The 24,530-nt window shown below is 46.4% G+C and overlaps 1 protein-coding gene across 2 annotated transcripts in view; it reads right to left on the bottom strand.

The window, feature by feature from the left end:
• Positions 1-491: 491 nt before the first annotated feature.
• The window catches only part of RAI2 (retinoic acid induced 2), a 247,535-nt gene continuing 223,496 nt past the window's right edge, over positions 492-24,530 (bottom strand). For both annotated transcript variants that reach the window (XM_069636830.1, XM_069636831.1), the window contains exon 2: positions 492-2,802. In XM_069636830.1, the coding sequence (XP_069492931.1) occupies positions 1,022-2,698 (1,677 nt within the window). In that variant the 5' untranslated portion in view covers positions 2,699-2,802 and the 3' untranslated portion in view covers positions 492-1,021. The remainder of the gene's footprint in view (positions 2,803-24,530) is intronic.

Below are 24,530 nucleotides of genomic sequence, written 5' to 3'. Positions count from 1 at the left end.
CATTTATGGCAGTTAGATTAGAGCAACGTTTTAGGATAAATTATACCTAGGTGCATTAATCACCTGGTTTGCCCAATTGCTATATTTCCCATTCCATTTCATGACTTAAGCCCAAAGAAGGATCCTGTTTGACCAACGCCCCCTGAATGGAAAAGACGAAAAGGAAAACCAAGTATCTTAAATGCATTTTTACATGGAGGCAGGTACTGTCATTCCATAGGGCAGGGGTGTACAATGTGCAGCTTTCCATGTAATTTGGACTATGAAAGTCTGGAGAGCGAAATGTTGCAGACCCCAGGCATAGATTAAATATTTGAAACAGTGATTTGTGGTTAGGCGTGTAGTGGTGCTTAGATATCTCTTATCTGGGGGAACGCTCAGACCGTATAAAATCGTGGAAAACCTTTTACGAAGAACATAGGCCTGCCTCCATGTGTGGGCTTAGCCGCCTTATGCAAGGATGGTGAAGAGCAGGACAAGCTGATAATTACTTTTTTTCGCGTTGTTGACCACTTGTTTATTGACAAAGCTTACTGATGGTTGGCCAAGATTTTTGAAAAAAACAAGGACAGTTGATCAATTACATAATTCCACAAAACATTAACACAAACAAACATTTATTTTTTTAAATATTCAATCTACCCATGAGGAGGACTTACACCATCAAAGCTCTTCATGGCAGTGGAAATAGCGTCACCCTCTTTTGTCTGAGCCAATGCTTCATCCGAGCAGCAAGAAATGTGAATGTTTGGTTGTGAAATTGTCTGTTATATTTACTGCTTCAGTAAATGCCAAGAATGTAAAAAGATAACGCTTTGTTGACTCTGCTGCTGTTCTGAACATATTATTGCACGGTCATCTCCCTCCCCACCCCCCCACCCCCCACTTGGCACCCTTTAAATCCCACCTCTCCCAACCCAAATAACTTACAAAGATATTTAAAGTTTTATATGCATAATCAAGTGCATCTTTGACATCGTACTTCCTCTTACAATTTAGAAAAACAAAAGTCAGCACATAATTACTTTCTTGGAAAAAAGGCGGCTAATCGTTGCTTTTTGATTGGAAGAATATGTATTTCTTGTGTGCCAATTTTCTTTAACTTTACATTCCTATTTTTTATAGGTTTTCTAAGTGAGTCTGCATTTTCCCGGGTTTCTGGTTGGCTCTTGCCATCGTAGCCATGCAGTCCTGTATCCTGGGGCATATCCCTCTTGAAGGAGAAGTTTTTGGTGGACACCCCAGAGAGCCCTTTTATCTTTCCGCAGAAAACGGCAGGCACAGCGTCTTTAACAGATACTATGACTTTTGCTGTTTGCGAAGCGGTCGACGCCTCACTGTTGCTGCCGGGCTTCGGCTCACAGACCACCCGGTTGCTTTGATCCGCCACCCACTTTTGCTGCCTGAGCAACTCGGAATGGCTAGTGCTCAGAATTCTGCTGTCCACGTGAACTGGGGATTCCTGGGTTTTAACCGGCGAGGCAAACTGGGCCACAGAGCTGGAGTTCTTCTCTACTGAAAGGCCTGGGTTCTCTTGCAAGAACCCACACGCTGCAGGCATTTCTGAATGGGAGCTTGGTGTATCACTTTTCATGTACGACGGGACAGATAGATCTAAAACTCCGTCCTCGTGGTAAGGTGGTGGACTCATTTCAATCTTCCTTTTTATCAATGGCAAACTCTTCATTGAAAGATCCAGAGCCTCGTTTTCGTTGCCCATTTTGATGACTGTATGGCGAGTGAATTGGGTAAACTCTCTCTTGTGCGTGGAGTCGAAGGGCTTGAATTCCTCCTTTTCAAGAGTGGTCTGTGTGCTTTTGCACTGGTACAGGCTGCTTGTGGAACATTTCACAAGTTCGGGATTCAGCTTAGAGTCTGCATTGTGGGGAACAGGAATTGGTATTGGAATGGGGATAGGCAATGGAACTGGGAGGGGAACGATGACAGGGTAAGGGACCAGAAGAGTCGCTGGGGGTACCAACGGAGAAAGGGGCGAGCTGAAGGCCTGGGGTGGCATGGAGTGAAGGTTGGCCGATAAGTAGTCTGGAGATGCTTGACAAGGGGATGAGCCCATGGAACTCTGAGATGGAAACAAATCCTGGAGGACAGCTGCAAAGCCAGGCGTTTGAAACAGTGGCGGTAACACAGACTCTTGCGTTTGATTTGAAGCTTTTTGGTCCAGCACCGGAGACTGTCCTACAGATGCTGATGGACCTGTGTATAAATGGCCCTGGATGGGGTTTGCAATGCACTGAGTGCCTGGAGGCAACACCAATGGTGAATTTAGGTGCTGAAAAACATGCTGCTCCAATAAAAGTGGCAGTGGCACTGGACCCTGGGTAGTCATCACATAGGGCGTACCACTTGAGTTTATTTGAGGCGCTGTGCTTCCACCCACCTGCAAATGTATGGGGAGGACGACCGGACTATCTCCTAAACAAATCGGCTGGAGCACCGTTGCAGCTACTTTCAGAGCCACCCCGTTTTGGGAATCGCCTGGAGGAGTTAAAAGGGATGTAGCTGGCATTGTCACTAAGGGCGGCAGTGCTTTCTTCATCATGCCGGTGGAGTTAATGTTCCAGGTCTCTGCTGTGATTAACTGCGTTACTCCATTCTCCAGTTTGTTGTTGGCAAGAGTAGAGGAAGGGTTGGTCACGTCCATGGGTAGGTTCTGAGAGTCTTTGTAAAGATCCTCCATTTTTAGGAATATAGAGACTTTGCTGAGCTAGAGCTTACATTGTTGCCAGCAGAGTCTGCAATGTCATAGATCTGCGAAGGCGGTCCACACCTACATAACTCCACCTGTAAACAGAAAAAAGGCACGGCTTAATTATGCAGCAAAGTGCAATATATAACATTACACACAGTAAGGTGGAGGGCATGTAGGGGTGTACAACAAAATATAATTCAAGATATCACTACAAAAGCTTGAGGACGGTTCTATGCGATTCCATCGACCACAATTACTTAGTGGTCTTCTAGTTTGTCTCTTCTATGTCAATTTTTGTTCTTGTAATGTGGGGGTCCTCCTATTCCCTGCGTCCTACCTGCCCCATCCCCATATTACCCCCACTTTGCCACCCCAAATCGATATGGGCGAGTTGAACTAGAAGACCACGACTTTTTTTGCAGTCGATGGCATCACTGCATACCCTTGGTGGTATATCATTATATCACTGCTAAGGCATCGGGATCTCTTTTCATTAATACAAAATTAACATTAGTGGTGTTTACTTTTTTGCAATAAAAAGTTTTTATTGGTTTTAAAAAAGAAAATGGGTAAAAAAAAATGACAAGAAGGAGGGCAACGTGGGTTCCACCCATAAAGCAAAAGAGATCATAACTTTCAAAACGTTACTTTGGTGTCGGTAAAAATAAAAAAAAGACTGTAGGTAGAGTTGGGGTGGAATGACATGGATACAGAAGCTTCTGCTTATCAGAATCAATACTTCCTGGAACTATAAGCACAGTATTGCAGGTAGAACGGTTTGGATACTGGTCATTTGGAATCAAATGATACTTTTTCACCATCATAATTGAGTTAATCGGTGCAGAAAACAGGTTTAACCCACTTTTTATCACACGTGATTCACACCCACAGGATGTGTCCCTGGCACTGAAGCTAGGACACTTACAACTGGAGTCCAGAAGCCCATTCTAGAACATGTTCCACAGTGTCGAGATCAAATTTGGACCATTACTCAATTCTCCTGTGAGAAAATATTTCTAGCTTGCATATTTCATAGAAAAGCAGATCGAAGTTTCCACAATGCTGAAAAAAACAGATTGACAGTTTCCGCTATTGTTGTAAGGCAAATATTCTCAAATTCCACATTGCCCACAGCAACAGAAACTGAGAGATTCTACATTGCCAATCCCCGCAGTGCTCAGTAACACAGAAACTACAGTTTGCACATTGCCAAGAAAAGTAGATCCGGCCATATTCCATGTTGCACAGTGAGCAAATATTCACATTCTCCACATTGCCTCAATATACAAGTACTGCCCATGTCTATACTGGGCCAGTATGTGGTACTGTTCATTTATAAAATGCCTGAGTTTTCATAGATGGCCAATTTTCAGTATCCCGGCAAGAAGCCATTGCCACTTTTACATGTTCCCCATAAGGAGGTATTGCCAGGTTCTACACCAGCCCCTCTGTCCTCAAAGGGAGCAATCCAATATGGAATCCCCTGCAGTGATCATAACACCTACATGCATGATTCATGAGCGCCATTGTCCCAAGGATAATCCTTGGTTGTGGATGGAGTCTCCACTGGCCTTCTCTTAGAGACTTGTGGACTATCGAATGTGGGTATCTGGACTAATCGAAAATTGATTAATCGAATTGAAATCCAACAAAATGTATTCATTGAAAGTCATTTCCATCAATATGCACTTTCATTGAATATATTTAGTTGGATTTCGATTAGGGTTAGGGTTGGGGTTAGATGGGGTGCCCTTGGGGGTTGGTGGGGTCGGTGGGGTGGAATCCCCCCCAATAAAGAAAATGTTACAAGAAACTGCCCAGTGCCGAAATACTTTAAAGATTTTACCTTTCAAAGTGCATATTCATCGAAACTTGTCCATTCCTTTATTCGATAGACAGGTTTCAATGAAAACGTACTTTTAAATGTTAAGATAGCATTTCGGTGTATTTATTTTTGTTGTATTTTTTTTCCATGGGTTTGCTTTTCGATGATACGGATTTGATTGAAAGACCATAAACCTCAAATGTGGCTGTTGGCTGAAAGGCAGCAACATCCCTTTGCATACTTCATGCGCGACATTGGCACTTCTGAATTAAATCTAGGGGAAGCTCTGGGTGCACTCAGGGACTTTGCTCAGTACCTGGAGGTCTCTCTGAACTCAGAGGGCATTGCTGTTGCTAGGTCTGGAAAAGACCCGGGGCTACGCTGATGTCGGAACTGTCGGGTCCGGGGGCTAGCTAGCCTTTTGGTTGTAGCTCCTGAGATTCTATCCGGGGCTACAACCAAAAGACCAGGGGCTATAGCCCTATTAGCCCCCCCAGCAACGCCTCTGGCTGTATGCAATCTTAACGTCACTCCGTCCAAGTTTTCACATTCTGGCCCCAATGCCCGATTCCCCCAACACACCCCTCCCTTCCCCCTTTCTTTATTAGGGAGAGAGGGGGCGGAGAACAAGTGGACTGCAGATTCCTCCACTCTATCCTCCTTCTGCAGCAACAAAACAGAAATCACGTCTGCGGGTGGCCCTCAGGGGAGTGACTCCACGGCTCCGCTCCTCCCAGCACTTGTGGCTGCGGGAGCATGGTCGGGAGTGAAAGTGTGAGGAGCTTCCAGGTCACAGTAAATAGGTTTGTTTATTTGTATTGCGCACCAGACCCTGGGGTATTAGGGTGCAGCAGTTACAGGAAGGTACAAAGCTTAGGTTACAGAGTTACATATTACATAAAGGGAAAAACATCCTAGTTACAAATGTACACAAGTAGAGTACATGTAGATACATGCCACACATGCAACATATATATTTACAGTCCTTACACTAGATTGCAGCTCCTTCAATAAGGAGTGAGTGGGTCTGAATTGCTGAGAGGTGGCTATATAGAAGATGGATGTACTGAGTAGTATAGGTGGGGATGGCCGCAATCAGTGCTGGTCAGAAGATTTAAGCCAGGAGAGTGTTGGACCTAAAGTTCAGGTAGGGTTGGGCTTCTCGTAGTGAGTGTGGCAGGGCGTTCCAAAGATGGGCTGCTTTAACAGGAAGGCTGCAGCCTCCGACTTTAGATAGCTTAAATATGGGAATAGAGAGGCAGTTTGAGTTGGCTAGTCTAGATGGTCTGGTTGAGGTCCGCCTGTGGAATCTCTCAGAGAGGTAGCTGGGAGCTGCATTGTTCAATGCTTTGTGGATCAGCGACACCCATTTTAGCTGGATTTTGTCAGTGGAAAGCCAGTTGTTTTGTCATTTAATCTCTTAGATATGCTCTCTTCTAAGTATTCCAAGTGCCGCTCTAAGTGTGTTGTTTTGGAGAATTTGAATTCTCCTAATGATGTATATGATGGGACCTATGTGAAGTGCGTTACAGTAACCTAGCCTAGACAGAATGAGGGCTCTAGTCAGGATTATGCAGGTTGAGACTGCATAAAATGTTAGCAGAATAAAGTAAGGGAAAATAGCCTTTTATTCCTCAGCTACTCAATGGTAATTTTCACACACAACATTTGATTGCAATAAAAGTGGATAAGTATTCCTAACAGTCACTTCAGCTGATCCCATGGTGTCTAGAACTGGGAAACGCATTGACACCATCTGCAGCTGTAATAAACCTCAGAATCATCATGGACAAAGAGTTAACACTAGAACCCCAAGTTAATACGATAATCCAGAAGTTAATACAATAATCCAGAAGTGCTTCTTCCACCTACAAACAATGAAAAAAATGTGACTATTCCTCTCATTCACGTACAAAACACAGGCCATCATATCCCTCATCCTGTCTAGAATAGATCATGCTAACAGCATATACCTCGGAATGCCAAACTACCTATTAAGGAAACTGCAACTAATACAAAATGCGGAAGGCAGACTTCTCCTTAAACTCAATAGAAGAAATCACATCAGACCCGCTCTTAGGATGTTACATTGGCTGCCGGTCAAAAAAGGAATCACTTTCAAAACAATGTGCATAACGCACAGAGAAATACACAGCCATGGAGTGGCATTTATTCAAAAGAAACTTACCATCTACAAACCAACCAGAACCCTGAGATCCTGCAACGAACCCAAGAACCCAAAGAATAGACAAAGAAAAACTCTTTGGATCAGCATTCTCCTACTTATCCGTGAAACTCTGGAACTCTCTTCCCAGGGAAATACGAACTATGGGGGACCATACACAAATCAGAAATCTTCTCAAAACCTGGCTTTTCAGCTCTGAACACAATGAAACCGACTGAACAGTGCCCGCACCCCTCGTAACTAGGCAAGTAATGAAAAAAGGAAAAGCAGCCCGAAAACGAATGCGGTATGAGTGATAGCACTGTGAGGAGAGACCTTACACAGAGATGCCCCCTCCCCTGCACCCCCTAAAGAGGGACTACTAAGAAACAGGAGAAACTGGTAGGCCCGACACGCAGGGACATTTCACCAAAATGCCAGGGGTAGCAGAAGTGACACCCTATGACCTTTGACCTCTGACGACATCACAGGCACTGATTGTCATCTGACGACTCCTCCTCGCCACCCCTGCCACTCCCCCCTCCCCACCCACCTGAAGTGACATCACGGAAGTGATGGGAACATGACCTTACAGCCCTTGACAAAACAGGAAGTGGCATCACATAGCATTGTTTCCAAGTACACTATGAAAAATATGGTTACGCTACCACTATAAAGTGATGAATAAGTTACTCTCTTACCTAGTAACGTTCTCTCGATGGGATGGTCCGACAACGTATTCCATATCTATGACAGTAATCACCACAGCTGTGCTGCTTCAGAAAATCTTCAGCGCCTGCGTCCTGTGTCGATGATGTCGATACGCCGGCCTTGCGGACCTCCTCCGACGGCCGACGTCACTGGATGTTATAAGTAGGACGCACAACGCCCGTAGCCTCAGTTGTAGTTTTTTTCCCAGAACGTGTGCCACCAGTATTCTGCCAGTCTGACACACAAAGCCTTGCAGAAACATAAGCTGCAATCACATAAGAAATTCTGTAGCGGGGAACGTAGGGAGGGAGCGATATGGAATACGTCGTTGGACCATCCATCGAAAGAACGTTACCAGGTAAGAGAGTAACTTGTTCTTCGAGGGGATTGGGTCCTCCGACGCATTTCATATCTATGACAGACTCCCAAAGCAGTACCAATGGAAGGAGGTGGGCAAAGAATTTAGAAAACAGAAATTTAGCATGCCCAATCAAATTGCGGAGTAAAGGACCACCTTGCCAAAGGCCAGATCCTGCCCCCGGATGGAATTGAGGGAATAGTGACATACAAAAGTATGTACTGAAGCCCAGGTGGCTGCATCACAGATGTTACGAATAGGAACACCCCTCTGCAGGGCAGTAGAGGCAGCCATACCCCTGGTAGAATGGGCCTGTAAGACGACCGGTAGGTCTTTACCTGCCAAGCGGTAACACTCAGAGATAGCCAAAATAATCCAGCGAGACAAAGTCTGTTTCGTCACAGCCTGTCCAAAACACTTTGCAGCGTAACCAATGAAGAGTTGATCGTCCACTCCGGGACATGCGTGAAATATAAAAGCTTAACGCTCTCCTAGGATCATGCCTATGGAGCCTCTCCTCTTCCTTACCAGGATGTGGAGGAGGATAAAATGCTGGAAGAACAACCTTCTGGCCTAAATGAAATTCCGACACCACCTTCGGAAGAAAAGAAGGACGAACTCTAAGGACAACCCTGTCCTTATGAAACACAGTGAAGGGTGGCTTAACTGAAAGTGCCTGTAACTAACTCACTCTGCGAGCGGAAGTGACCGCAACCAAAAATACAGTTTTAAGAGTAAACAGTCTCAAAGGGCATGAATGCAAAGGCTCAAACGGAGCACCCATCAGAAACTTGAGAACAAGGTTCAAATCCCAACCGGGCACCTGGAAAGGTGACGGAGGGAACACATTAGTGAGCCCTTTCAGAAACTGAGAAATTAAAAGGAATTTTAAAATAGGAACACTCTTCAGACGAGCGCTAAAATAAGGACAGCGCCGCCAGGTAACCTTTAATTGTACCCACTTGAAGTCCCCTGTGGGCCAAAGAAAGCAAAAAAGACAGAACCATGGGAATTTCACATGCAAAAGGATCCACATTCTTAAACCCTGCACCAGTCGCAGAACTTTCTCCAACGGCAACGGTACAGGGACTTTGTTGCGGGCCTTCTGGGCGAAAGCAACACCTCCATCACGTCTTCAAGGAGGTCCCAATCCCTATACCTCAACCTTTCAGAAACCAAGCGTGAAGGTTGAGGGATCTGACCTCTGGATGGAGAACCTGACCCCCCCTCCTGTGAGAGCAGATCGTCTCGGTAGGGAAGACGACGTGGAGGGCAGATGGACAAGTCGAGAAGGTCCGGGTACCACGTCCTCCGGGCCCACGCCGGAGCATTGAGGATCATCTGGGAACCGAACCTCCGTAACCTCCGCAGTACTTGCGGGATGACGGGGACTGGAAGAAACGGGTACAGCAGTGGGAATGAGCACTCCACCACGAACGCGTCTTATAAGGCTCCGTTTGGAGGAAATTCCCACGAGCAGAACCTCTCGCACTTCCGGTTGACACTGGAGGCGAAGAGATCCACTTGAGGGGTCCCCCAAAGGGTGAAGATCTCCAGGAGAATCTCCTGAGCCAACTACCACTCGTGAGAGATCGCGCTCTGCCTGCTCAGAGCGTCCGCCGTCTCGTTTTCGTCTCCTGCCAGATGAACTGCCGAGATCGAAACTTTCTGCTGGATTGCCCAGAACCAGAGCTGCATCGCCTCCCTGCACAGAGGAAGTGACCCTGCCCCCCCCTTTTTGTTGAGGTAGTGCATGGCCACCGTGTTGTCAGGATCAGGACATTCTTTCCTCGCACAGTCGGCAGAAAAGCCTTCAGGGCTAGCCTACCGGCTCTCAGTTCCAACAGATTGATAAGGAGTTTGGACTCCGACAGAGACCAACGACCGTTGACTGTCAACTCGTTGGCATGAGCTCCCCATCCCGTGAGGGATGCGTCCGTCACGATCGTCACCTCCGGCCAGGGCAGCCAAAATGGCGCCCCCTCATCAGATTGCCTTTGTCGGCCCACCACAGAAGGTCCTGGGCGACCGAAGACGGCACCTGAACAGGGTCCGACATCCTGCCGGAGGACTGAGACCCCTGGAGCTTGAGTGCCCATTGCAAAGATCTCATCCGCAACCTGGCCTCTGGCACCAGAAGAATGCAGGATGCCATGAGGCCGAGCAGTCTCAAGAACTCGAATGCTGAGAGAGTCTGGGCAAGTTGAAACTTGTGCACCATCTGCTGAATGTGATGAGCCCTCACCTGGGGAGGAAAACACTGCGCCAGGGACGTGTCGAGCACTGCTCCGATGTACTGGAACCTCTGAGTTGGTGTCAAATGGGACTTCTTTAAGTTGACGGAGAAGCCCAGCTTGTGGCAGGAGTGGCAGGTGACTGACAGATGATCCAGGACTTGCTCGGGAGAGTGCGCTCTGATCAACCAATTGTCCAGGTAGGGGAACACGTGAATCTCCCCTTTCCTGAGGTGCGTAAACCACCACTACCATGAGCTTGGTGAAGACTCTCGGGACGGATGTCAATCCGAACGGCAGGACCCGAAACTGAAAGTGCAAGTCGCCAACCGCGAACCTCAGCTACTTCTTGTGCTTTGGATGGATCGGCACCTGAAAATAAGCGTCCTTGAGGTCGAGAGACACCAACCAGTCCTGAAGTTGAAGGGCCTGGAGGACTTGAGAGAGAGTAACCATCTTGAACTTGTCCTTCCTGAGGAGTTTGTTCAAACTGCCCAAGTCCATGATGGGTCTCAATCCCCCGTCTTTCTTGGAAATCAAAAAATAAGGGTAATACCATCCCTTGTTCCTCTCCGCTACAGGCACCAGTTCTATGGCGCCTTTCTCCAGCAGGGATTGAATTTCCTGCGCAACGAGCGGATCCGGAGTCTTCAAAGAGATTCCCCGGTGGATTGTCTTGAGGCCTCTGCTGGAAAGGAAGACGGTAGCCGTGGGTTATGATCTCCAGAACCCATACATCTGAAGTAATGGCGCGCCACTCTGCAAGATGCTGTGCCAGCCTTCCCCCAACCGGCGAACCATAGGACATGGCCTCATGACTGAGCTGAAGCAGCTGCGGCGTTGCCGGATGGCAAAGAGGCAACAGCCCGAGTGGCCTTGGCACCTCAAGTACCTTGTTTTCCACCTCTGGCACTCCTACGGTGGCCGCTTTGACTGGCAGCTCCTCTCGCTTTACCAAAGGATGAGTAATAACAAAAGGAACCTCCCCTCCATTGCTCTCCCCTAGGACAAAAAGGCAGAGGTTGTCAAACTGCAGTGCCCAACGACTTCGCTGCAGCCTTTGAGGTCTGCAACCTCTCAAGGTTCTCGTCAGCCTTGCTGCCAAAAAGATGTTCCCCGTCAAAGGGCATGTTGAGGAGCCGGGCCTGCACATCAGGAGCAAACCTCGACTTCCGCAACCACGCAAACCTGCGTATCACAGTGCTCGCCACCATGGACCGGCTGACGCAATCTGCCATGACCAAACCCGACTGAACGGCCTCACACATGGCATCCTTGTCATCCTGAACCATGGCAAGAAAACCATCCCGTTCGTCCCCTTCGGGAATATGTTCAGCCGCCAAGGAAACACAGTTCCACAGAGTGTGCGTGAAACATGACAAGGCACATATGGAGTTGGCTGCCTGAAGTGCCATACCCCCTGCAGAAAACACTTTCTTTGCCCAGCCGTCAAAACGCTAGTCGTCCCTATCAGGAGGGATGGTAGGGTACAATGCCTGCTTTGGCGGGGCCATAGCCGCCTGCACCACCAAACTCTCCGGAGTTGGGTGCTTGGACAAGTAGCAGGGGTCACCACTGGCTGGGTGGTATTTCAGCAGCAAAGGCTTGCCCACTGCCGGGAGACTCTCCGGAGCAGTCCAAGCCGCTGCCACCCACCTCTGTAGAGCCATATGAAACGGCAGTACCGGGTCAGTTGGTGGACCAATGTCGAGGATATCCGTAAGGTCATCCTAAACAAACTCCCCCGGAGGAGCAGACCATCTTAAGTACTCGGTGACCCTCGTCATAAGGCGCCGGTACGAAGAATCGGCATGAGTGCCAGGCTCAGGCCTACAAAACTCCACCTCCGGAGAGGTGTCCAGCCCACTAGCTTATGTTAAATGTAAGCAATATATAAAAAACAAATCATTATTATTTGCCCAATCACACAATTTTGTTAATACGGTGGAATGCAGCTTTTCTGTTTCCAAATTATACACCTGTGCCATCACCAGTTTGACACAACTATATCATGCATCCATCAAAATCCCATTCAACACATCAAGCAAACTTACCAAGCCTCCCACCGCCTTATGTATTGTGCAATGGGTCGAGATGATTGGCATAGGTTTGATTGTTTAACCCGAGGACAGGCTGCAACATGCCTTCCATTGATTTGCGCTGCGTTCGAAGACCGATCAGCCAAGAAATACTCCCACTCACCAAATACTCTAGCCTATCATTTGTTTGACTTTTCTGTGAAACAACGGGGCCTTATAAGTGAACCTAACATCATATGAGGTTACAGAAACAGGATAGGCAAAACAGACATGGTTCCCTTTGAGGAGAAATGACCACATTGGGGATGCATATCTTCAGATGTTAAACCGGGAAAATAGGTGGATTAAAACATTCACAAAATGCATCTGTTTTTCCTCCAAAGTAGACTGTCAAAAACAAGGAAGTACACGCACTGTGAATTCATATTTGAAAAGTTGACTAACTTAATGAAACAAAACATACTTCCAGGTTTCAATAGAGATGATTAACTGCTTGAATTTTTAAAAAGGTGAGCACTCAGTATGTAAGCACTCAAAGGGGCCCTGGAAAGGTTTTTCAAATTGACCCCATTTTACCCCAACCGTTCCAACTAGGAGTTGGAGAGTTCTACCACAAAGAACATATGGAAAAAGTGGCTTAAATAGTGAATTTCAAAGCACATTTGTTAACATATTGGGATTAAACAGCAGTTAAACATAACAGAGGGATCTGGGGGGTGACAAGAAATGGAAGGAAGGGAGTAGGGTGCATGGGCGAGAGGGCAAAAGAGCAGAAAACTAGAGTACCCACAAAAAGAGGCTCAGGGTGCTGATGCCCAGTGGACAATTGCTGCAATTCCCTGAATGCCAGTCCACCTCTGGAATCAGCCATTGCTTGGTTACAGGGGACCTCTCAACCCTGCTCTGGGCGGCCAACAGAATCCGATTAGCTTAAGCCTATAGGAGACCAGCACATTTACATTCAAAAGTTCCACCCCGACTTGCTTGGAACTGAATTTTGGGATACCTTTATCCAGCACTTTCCCATGAAAAGGGACGCTTTTCTCTCTGTGTTCCATTAGGAAAGAATAAAAGGTTATCCATTCCCGTTGTGCTTAAGTGATATTCGTATATAAGTGATATGCATAAAAGTGACCGCCAACAGTTGTGGGTACTTTTTTGGGTTGTGAATAAGAAAAGGAGTTAATTTTGGAAAAAAGCGTTGCATCAATTATTTTGCTCCCATCTACACGGGATTTCATTCAACTCTTCGAAGCGCTGCTTGGTTTGAGCTTAAGGTAAGGAGGACCACTTAGAAGGAGATTAACTCCAGCAAAGAGTAAGTCAGTCCTACTTGGAGGTGCAGGTCAGCAGCTAAACTTGCCAAATCCGGTTATAAGCTTTCACTACAAACATTTGTACTTCTATAGAAATTCGGATCAATGCATGTGTCTTCAGGGCAGAGAAAAGGATGCATTCCTCTGAGAAAGCTGCACTTAAGACGCACAAGGCCGCCGCCGCCACCACCACCGGTTGAGATCTGGAAAATGCTCCAGCGAGTAATTACGTTTTAGCGATGGATGGAAGTAACAGAGCTTCTTTGCCAAAGATTATGAAAGCATTCCCATCTAAAAGTAATTTCCCTTATGGCGTGGCTTAGTTTCCAGAATTCGTAGGAAGCAACTCGATTCCACCGCAAGTTAAGGAAGTGTTCTACTTGCCATGTGACTTGGAAAGAGGCACAATGCAAAATGAATGCATTTTTACCAATCAAAAAAGACACAGCGCGGTGTCGTAATGATAGATTGCACATTTTAAATAGCATTGACATGTAATGGAGGCCTGTATTATTTGCAACATCCATTTAGCAAACTGATACGATTAAAACAAACCAAAACGAATGCTATAATGCTAAAATGACAAGCAGCATTTGTGTTGTAAACCCCTTGCAAGTAAAAGACCCGTTTCTCACATCCAAACACGTGCAGCATTGAATAGAGAATACACGAACTTCCTGAGGCTGAAAAGCGGGGATCCATGATATATGCGCAAATTAAAATGGTTGAATCCCATTTTGCCGAATGTTTTTAAAGCAAAATGCTGGTGGTGGTTCCCGTGTACCACCCTCACAAGCAAAAGGAAATCCTACCCCTTAGAGCTGACGGCCAACACCACCATCATGGTGGAAACAAGGACCTATGTGTGTATAAAGTCTACCTGGTCTGTAATGCGGTGGAGGGCCGAGGGCGGGGAATTCTGAAGCGTTGCCGTCTCGGGAGAGGAAGAGCAGCCACCCCGATCTTTCATATCTACATTTCGGGATAACGAGAGTGCCCGCAGAAGTGAGTGCTCTAGAAGTGTGAGAATGTTGGAACGGTTACTCAGAAAAGACGTGGCAGAATTGTGAAAAGCTTTAGGAGTAATGCAGACAGCCTTATACTTTATACGTTGTTCAACCGGGAGCCAACGTAAATAACGAAGGGCTGAAGATATATGGTCCCTATGGCGCAGATGCAACAAAAGCCTTGCAGCTGCATTTTGGACCCTTTGTGTTCTGGGTATGGACATTTTAGGCAATCCCAGATAAATGGCATTCCAAAAATCAAATCTGATAGATAAGAAAAAGCATTCAGAAGTTGGATCCTATGGAGGAACACAAAGTAATCCAGGAATCTCTTCAATGAGAGCAGGTGGAAGAAGCAAAAACTACAAACTAGAGAAATGTGGCCATCGAGAGATAACTAATCATCCAGACAGACTCGCACATTGCTAACCCTGGTAGCTGGAGCTGGGCAGGCTGCTAGTGTAGAAGGCCGGAACAGAGACGGCCAAGACCACACTGACGAATCCTCATAATTGGCAAACCTCTGCTTAGCCACAGTTGTCGAATATAACATTTCAGTTTTTTTTAATGTTACATTTTAGATTTGTATTCATCCACAGACTAATAATGTTCCGGGCATTCCTTGGCATGTCAGCTTGGAATCCCACAGCCTCTCCCACTTTAAAAATCAGTTATTTGTCATCAGCCTAAATATAAAACCTAACCTTGAATGATCTAGTTAGGTCCACTAGGGGTTTCATGTAAAGATTAAATAAGAGAACTCCAAGCTGACCCCTGGGGCACGCCACAAAACACCAGCTCAACAGCCAATTCAAATGGCGGTAGCACTACTGACTGAACTCTGTCGGTCAGAAACTATGTTGGCCGTGCTAGGGCCTTGCCTCCGATACCACAATTATAGAGGCCGGATAAGAGAATAGAGTGTCCGACTGTATCGAAAGCCACATAGGACCTCTGTGCCTCTGCAGTCAACCAACCGTATCGGGTCATCGATTGCTGCAACCACTACCATTTCAGTACTACATCCTGGTCTAAAACCTGCTTGCAATGTATCCAGCAGGCTCTGAGCTTCCACGTTTGGTTGCAGTTGTGGTGCGGCTACCACTTCCAGCAGCTTACTAGGATATGGAAGCAGAGAAATTGGACAATATTTAGAAATTTGATTGAGGCCAAAGGTTTTCTTAAGTAAAGGAGTCACACACTCTTAAATCATGCTGGAACTACACCTGTATCTAAAGAACTATTCATCAAGAGGCAGAGATCCAAGGCTATCAAAGTTCTTACATTCTTTACAGTCCTTGCCGGACAGGGGTCGCGTGGTGATCCCGACAGATGGCGAGTCACCAACACCTCCTGCAGGGAGGGTACAGAAAGTAAACTAAATGAAGAAAACAATCCCCCCCGGTGCTCTAAGCGCCTGCAAATTGCCATCCAAGAACGTAGCCTTTATCCACAGCTCGGTCTCCTTCAACACATATTGGAATTTAGTGATTTTATCCAGAAAGTTTGAGAAGGGATGAAAGACTTCCTTAAAGCCATTGGGGGACAGAGCTCAGACAAGGCTCTGAAACGTTCCTGAGCAGTATTTGAGCTAGAACATACGAGAGCCGAGAAATGTCTCTGCTCTGCCTGAATCAGCACGTTTTTGTATACATTCGTAGGCGTCGCTTGTACAAACATTGTGCCTGCTGTTCATAATTTTTTCTCCAGGCCCTTTCCAAGACTCTTAATTTACTTTTGTCATCTTTTAACACACTGGAGAACCACTCATTCTGCCTTCTACCCGTAACCTTGTCAACGGCAGCAGTAATTTTGGAATACAACCTTTCCAGAAGTTGTGATGGATCGGAGGGCAAAGGTCCCTGTTGGGATTCCCCCAATAAAAGGTGTCAAACTCTATATTGATGTAATGCGATTTGTGAGGAATAGAAGACAGACTGTCTGCATGTTCAAGTGGCAGATTTTCTATTAGCCTACTGCTAAAGGATATCGTAGCATCCTAGTCATTCAAGGAAAGGGAATTGGTGTATCCTTTTGTGGTTAAAAAAGGAGTTAAAACAATTGGGGTAAAATGGAATTCGACCAAATTTGGTATATCCTGAAAAGTGGCAGGCAGCAGCTTTTGTTTCCAGACGGAGAGGGGTGGTTTCGGGCAGCTCCTACAAAGACGTATACATTCTAATTGACTTGTACAGTTGGCCAGCTGGTGCAAGTGGATCTACATCACATGACCTCTTCCTCTCCCAACTAATAACCATTTGATGCTCTTTTTGAAGTTCTTTGTGGCTGCTCTGTCCTTTATTTCCCTTCTTAAGATGCCCCCCAATAACCTTTATGTTGTAGTTGGTCAGTTGATGCAAGTGGATCTTGGTCATGTGACATCTGCCCATTCCACCTTTCCCATGGATTCACTTGAAGCAAGCGTCTTCACCTTGTCTCTATGTCCAACCTCTCATAGAATGTCAATGGCCAGCTCAGCATACTCTATTCCATGCTGAGACCACCAACAGCCATGCACCAGGGAAACTTCTACTCAACAAACATAAGCCATACACATTTGGTATACAGAGGTACTCATTGACGGGAAGCGTGCAATTCTCGGACAAGGAAAGTGTTGGAGAAAATACCACAGACTAGAAGACCCTTTCATCCTGAGAGCCCTCCAATCAGGACGCAGGACACCTTGCCACAGTCAAAGCAAACTGCTTCACAACAACCATCATGAAAGCATCCAACAAGAGCAGGGCCATCATATATGGTTGGAAGCATTGCAACAACCCCAGCCAGTTACTACAATACTGCAATCTGCCGATAAAGTAATGCCATCAACAACTTGTACATCGACAACATAGACAAGATAAGCCAACACATTGGAAGACCCAAACCTCACAGATGTCCCATCCATATGTGCTTGTGACATATCCAGATGCACCAAATTTCTGACAGTGACTCTAGATGACTCAACCTACACATTAACAGCCCTCAAAATCCACCACCTACAAAGAAGACACCATCTCCTCTGCTGTGAAGGTTGCCTGGGACCTACTTACCTGCAATGTTGCTTACCTAAATACTGTCCTTCCCGAGCCCCCTGCTCATCTACCTCCAACCTTCTGCAAGTGAGCCGGTTCTCCAAGCAGTGATTTGGATGGAGATCCTTATCCTCAGCAGGTGCCTCCCTCTGGATAGCCTCCCGGCCGCTCTCCATCTTGAGCCTGACCTTCTTAAGTTCCGGAGACTCCTCAAGACTTTCCTCTTCTCCTTCTTCCTTCTCTCCCCCTCTACCTTGCTAACCTAGCTCTCTGCTCTTTCCCTCCCTCTCTCCTCTGCCTTACAACTTGCTGACTGGCCACTTGGTGTACCTCAGAGTCTCACAGGCCCAGGGCACCCCTGCCAGTCCTCTCTCGCACTTAACTTAGGGCCCTGCACCCCCACCCACCCTCACCACACTGCACTTGAGTAATAACCCTTGAGAGTGTCTCTCTCCGCACTGGGTGCACTTGGACCTCCCCCTCCCTGTGACTGTGCACTTGCATGATCCGGATGCACTGTGTCTGAAGATTGTCTGTCTGTTCTCCCTTGTCCTCGCCCCTTAATTGCACTTGGTAAAACTGCAGAATCTTTGTCAGGCCTATTTGCTTTGTCTCAACTGTTAAATGTATTACATGCAGTTATTCTGCCTGTGCAGACTATTATCGTTTCAGAATTTCACGGGCTCTGAGCGACTGTTTTTCCCTTGTTCCCACCCTCCTGGAGTGCTTTGAAACACTTGCCTGTGTATAGGCGCTTCACTGAAAACAGACGAGGTCCTACCGTTAACCATGACGCCGTCCTCAACATGCTTGGCAAGTGTTCAATGGAACAGTCCTGCAGTGTTTTGTCTCCTACCTCTCCAACATAGACCAACTCAATCAAATGAGCCCCAACATATTCCAATCACTCCGCAGTAGCGTATTCCCTGTCATCTTCAACCTCTTCATGGAACCTCTGGGTGAACTCCTCGCTGACATCAAGATATAACAATATGCAGATGACACACAAATGTAGAGACATCAGTTGACTCAAGAACGGTTTGTCCCTCATCCAAACCTGGATGCCAAGTCCCTGGCTGAAGCTCAACCTGACAAAGACAAAAATAATTCTCCTAGAAAACCACAAAAGCATACCCACGTCAAAAATTGGCTGGTTTACAAGAAGCTCAATATATTCACTCCTCAACTCTCACCCAGTGCAAAACCTCTGAGCTCTATTATTGACTGAGCTCTCATTCAAAAGACGTATTACTAAGAAGCTTGTGCTCCTCTCCAAAGTCAACCCTTTCATTCCTACCCTATGTTTCAGAAAGGTTGTCCAATTCCTGGTCCAAGATGCCCCTTCCGAAAGTCATCCAGCATGCCGTCACACACCTCATGAAAGGACTAAGAAAATGCAACCTTATCACCCCCATCCTAGAGAAGCTACACTAGTTACACTTTCAAGCAAGCATCATGTTCAAGACCGCCTGCATCACCTACCAAGCAGTCACAAGCAAAGGACCAACCTACCCGGCAGAGAAACTTACCATCTCTGGAGACCAGTGCACCACCCAAAGCCACAACATAGCTAGACTGGAAATAAAAACTGCAAGAGGGGAAAAAAACAGGAAGCATGCCTTTTCCTGCTACACACCTTATCTCTGAAACAAGTTACTAATGCAGATAAGACTGGCCCCATCTTTCCAACATATTAAAGGATAGTTCCGGGACTTTTTTTTTATTGTCCCTACGGGTCGGCCATGTGTTTGTAAGCATAAATCGGTAGATCGTAGGAAACTTTCCTATGGACCTTACCCGACTTTTCGCCCATTATCGCACTCGAAATCAGCCTCCATTTTGTGATAATCCTATCATTCCGCCGCATCGACCTGGCTCACCTGCCTTTGCGGCACTAAATCAAATCCCCCGCCCCTGAGCCTGACATCAGCAGACGCGTACTGCCCATTTCAAGCACGTCTCGTGTCAACAATCGCTGCGCCTCAGCTATTGACGTGTTGCCATGGAAATGGCAGGACGCCTCTTTCCCCAATAAGTATAAACAGACCGTTTCACAACATACAGCAGCAGATTTTCGATTCCATTCCTCTCTCTGTGTTACTTTGAGTATTCTGTGACTCGTTTCAGTGCTCTGGTCAGCTACCTTCGCCGCTTGTAGCCCGTGTGAACACCTGTACCATCTCTGTAAATTATTTTACTATCTTTACCACACAATGGCCACAATAATGCCGTATATGTACGAGCCCGAGTACACCGAGGAACTACTACTGGAAAGGCAAGCACGCGAAAACGATGGGGATTCGGACGGCAGTTGGGAGGACCAGTCAACGGATGAAGAGCCTGGACCATGTCGCATGGACGGCGTCTCCACCTGGTGCACGTGCAATCGGTGCGAGCTAATGCCAACTGAGGAGGAGAACTGCTGCTGCCGTGAAAATTCCGGGTGCTTGGCCTACATTTCGGAAAGCGAGCAAAGTCTGCAGGAAGGCGAGCAAAGTCCGCAATGCATCACCGAGCTGCCAGAGTTCAGGGAAGCCTGCCTCTCACGGACAGTGTTGAGGATGATGATGGTGCTTATGCACGAACTTCGTGGCACTGTTCGTCCGCGTAATCCGAGTAACGAGTAAGTATACTCTGTTTGTGATGTCAGTGATGCCACCACTATTTCATGGTCGTCTCCCACATATAAAATTACATTTACATATCATTCGAACGCATGTAAATTGGTTCCATATAGTGCATTTTCTAGATATAATTTTTTTCTAAGAAAAATGACATGTGTTACCTGAATCGACATTGATAAGAAAGTTTGGTCAGTTTAATACAGTTTGCATCTTTTTTTTTCACAGGTGGTACAGGCTGGTGGCCTATCGTTGCTTCACTTGGTGGCTTCACGGGAGGCTCGGACACCGCGTTCGGAGAGTAATACCTGCCTGTGCGGTACTTGCCATTAGACAACATTTCCCCAGTGACAGTGGACAATACCGCGGATTTTCCCTCGATGTGCTGCAACCTCAACTTTACAATGTGTAATGTTTATTATTTATGTTTAACTAAAATCTAAAATAAAGCCCAACATATATTTTAGCAATGGTTGTTTTGATTTTTTAAATGAATCTAGTGTGTCTCCGTTGAATAGCCTTCCAGTGCCTTGTCTTGTCACACCACATGTCTCCGGCCAGCATCCTCCCTCACGCTGGCCGCACACCTTCAATCCACATAACCGTTGAACCCATATATGCAGCAGTCATACATATATTATTTTGTGGGTTGGCATCAAGCGTTGGCAATAAAAAGCTGTTGGATTTTATTGATACAAAACATGGTTATAGGTAAATAATAAATATGGTTGATCATAATAAATCCTCTTTTTGGGCACCGGGTACAGAGATGACCCCCATATATTCTCCTGGGAGGGTGAGGTATTTATAAACTCACCCCCCTGCCTTCCATGTAGTAGATCCTGCAGCCATCCTCTTACATTCAGTTAGATGGCCTCTCCTTGGTGAGGCCCTGCGGCAAACGGGTCTTGTCTGCACGACCACCGCCCCGATCCACCCCCCCGCCCTATCAAAGGCAGTTCGCACCGGGGTACTTGTGCTGGCAAGTGGAGCTGTCAGGGAGCGATAAAGGCCAAGAGGTGCCAAAGACCATGTACACTTCAAAGTAGTCTATAGAGCATGGGTTGTTGTTCCCATGTCTACCTCCAGACCCCGTGTCTCCTGCCAAGCATCCCCCCTCACGCTGGACGGCCCCCTGCAATCCACATAAGTGTGTCTCCATTCACGAGTCTTCCTGTGTCTTGTCTGCACGACCACCGCCCCGATCCACCCCCCGCCCTATCAAAGGCAGTTCGCACCGGGGTACTTGCGCTGCTGGCAAGTGGAGCTGTCAGGGAGCGATAAAGGCCAAGAGGTGCCAAAGACCATGTACACTTCAAAGTGGTCTATAGAGCATGGGTTGTTGTTCCCATGTCTACCTCCAGACCCCGTGTCTCCTGCCAAGCATCCCCCCTCACGCTGGACGGCCCCCTGCAATCCACATAAGTGTGTCTCCATTCACGAGTCTTCCTGTGTCTTGTCTGCACGACCACCGCCCCGATCCACCCCCCGCCCTATCAAAGGCAGTTCGCACCGGGGTACTTGCGCTGCTGGCAAGTGGAGCTGTCAGGGAGCGATAAAGGCCAAGAGGTGCCAAAGACCATGTACACTTCAAAGTGGTCTATAGAGCATGGGTTGTTGTTCCCATGTCTACCTCCAGACCCCGTGTCTCCTGCCAAGCATCCCCCCTCACGCTGGACGGCCCCCTGCAATCCACATAAGTGTGTCTCCATTCACGAGTCTTCCTGTGTCTTGTCTGCACGACCACCGCCCCGATCCACCCCCCGCCCTATCAAAGGCAGTTCGCACCGGGGTACTTGCGCTGCTGGCAAGTGGAGCTGTCAGGGAGCGATAAAGGCCAAGAGGTGCCAAAGACCATGTACACTTCAAAGTGGTCTATAGAGCATGGGTTTGTTGTTCCCATGTCTACCTCCAGACCCTGTGTCTCCTGCCAAGCATCCCCCCTCACGCTGGACGGCCCCCTGCAGACCGCATAATGCCACGACATATACACGTCATTCATTCACAAACACACCCCTGTTTCGAATTCTTTATAACCCACTTCATATTTCTAATGAGAACTTCTTTGCGCTTTGCTAGTCAACCCGTGAAGGTGCTGGTTATCTGCTCTTCGTCTCTGTGAACTTCCGTGACCACTTTGAGCAAACTCGTCAGTTTGCAACCTGTGAACTGCTCCCTGTTCTACGACAAGAAACTACTCTGATCCCTGCATCTAACTGTTTGTTCGTCAAGGTAAGTCCATGTACCATAATCATTTTGCGTCCAATTTTTTAATTTATATCTATTTGCTAGTAGTCATCAAATTGCATCCATGTTTTCTTTTCGTTCACGACAGTACATGCAAGGAACTAGTCACATGTTCTGAGTTTAGTCAAATTACTTTTTCTATTTTTTTAAAGTTATTGAAATACTTATCCGCATGTGAATAACGTGTATAGTTCCAAGAACCAAAACAGACCTTGCATTGAACCTTTTATGTGTCATTTAATGTTTTAACACATTGGTATTCATAGAGAATTGTTGATCTTTACTTTTCAGAACTTTCCATAATGCCTGCCTGTTCCATTGGCGGTTGCCCTTCGAAGACCCATAACAAATTTGAAGATACTATAATGCATGTTTTCCCTAAGACAATAGATCAGATAAGAGAATGGGTCCGATATTGCGGATATCCAGCCTCTGAGCTAGAAAGTAGAGTCCTTGAAGTCTTTGCGGACAAGAGGGGTGATCGATACCGCATCTGCAGCAGGCACTTTAGCCCAGACATGTACTCCACATCATTGCTAATAAAGAAGAAAACACCGCGAGCGAGGCGAAAATTGCTCTCAACCGCTATTCCCACTCTATTCGTCCACATCCCTCCACTGGTGAGTCAAGTTTACGTATTTGTCTCTCGGCCTTGCGGTAGTGTGTAGCATTAGCTAACAATAATTTCCCCATTTATGTATCCACTCAATATGAAGGCGGAAGATTCTCCATCCGTGTCGTTATTGCAGTCATCAGCCACTTCAAGCGCCTATCGGGTAATCTTACTTAGCTATTCTGACACTGACTTGTTTTAGGCATGTAAATCAATAGTTTTAATTGATCGTGTAATCATTTTACCTAATGGTACACCACAGTACTCGTCCTCTAGTCTTTGTTTTCAGTTATAATTATTGTTATCCAAAATAATGCAAGTACTGTCTTTCAGGGAGATGCTGAGGAGTCCAACGCATTGACGACAACCGTAGATGTCACTCAGATGCTCGAGGTACGTTTCCGGACAGTTCCATCGATGGAGATCATCAGATCTTGCATTCTTGTAGCGTGATTGTTACACACAATGTTTCTTTCGTTTTTAGCCATTGGTATGTCCTTCTGTCGTCGCCCTCCTATGTGTCTTCTTTTTTCAATATTGTGTTCATTACTAATGAAAGTCCTATGTTTCAGGGAGTCGATGGAGCATTAGTCCAAGAAGAAGGGGGAGCATGCAGTTACGGGTCGGCGCAACAGCTTGCAGAAGTGTGCACCGCAGTTACAGCGTCCCTTGATGTTCTTATGCATTTCGAGGTATGGATACTGACAGATCAATCATGTGAGATCAAATGACGTGATTACATCCGCTATACTTCCTTCTTTATTAACGCAAGTACTATGTTTCAGGGAGCTGACGGAGCTTCTTCAACAAGAACATCACCCCTAGTAGTTGATGCAGATCTCTGGGTGGTGACACTTCCAACGATGGAGCAAATCGAATCATATTTAGATATCCATTATTTATTTTAGACAACTGATCATTTGTGCAGGTCTATTTAGATGAGCCGTTGACGCCTGCAGAAAGTTTATGTTCTTTTAAACAAAATAGAAAACCATACTAATGCAATTACTGTGTTTCAGGGAGTTGCTGAAGCGTCATCTTCAATAATATCATCAATGGAAGTCTATGCGGAGCCCGAGGTATGGATCTTGACAGTTCAATCTAACTAGATCAACAATGCGTGAACTATTGTCGTTTGAATGTTCTACACAATGCGTTCATTCGTGTTTTGCTATTGAGATGTACGTATGGGTATTGGTCCCCAAGTACATTTTGTGTTTTCAATATTATTATACATACTAATGAAAGTTCTATGTTTCAGGGAGTCGATGGAGCCTCAGTGAGTGATGGATGTGCTTATCATGAAAATATAGTCGTTGCAGCGCGAGAGGAAGTGGAGACATGCACACACGAGTCGGAGCAACAGCGTCCAGATGTTGAATTTCTAGGCAAGAAAGTTTCAAAGAAAAGAAAGCAAAAGAAGGTTAGTGTCCTGTTCACTATATTATGTTGTCTTTCACTGTCAATAGTTCAATACTGTAAGTTGTGTTTAAACTGAACATCCCTTTTCTAATCTGTCCTCTAGTTGCGAGTGGGTGTAAGAACTAGATCTACACAGACAGTGAAGCGAACGAGAGATGTTGCTTGTCAAACCTTTTGGCAGGGACTTGAGACTGGAGATGCATCGTGCCAATGGGAAGAATATGAAGTGAT

The sequence above is a fragment of the Ambystoma mexicanum genome, chromosome 7p, assembly GCF_040938575.1.
Source record: "Ambystoma mexicanum isolate Mex_15411 chromosome 7p, UKY_AmexF1_1, whole genome shotgun sequence".
NCBI classification, from domain to species: Eukaryota; Metazoa; Chordata; class Amphibia; order Caudata; family Ambystomatidae; genus Ambystoma; species Ambystoma mexicanum.
Note: the sequence above shows the minus strand (reverse complement) of the source record. Positions and strands in the feature narration are given on the sequence as shown.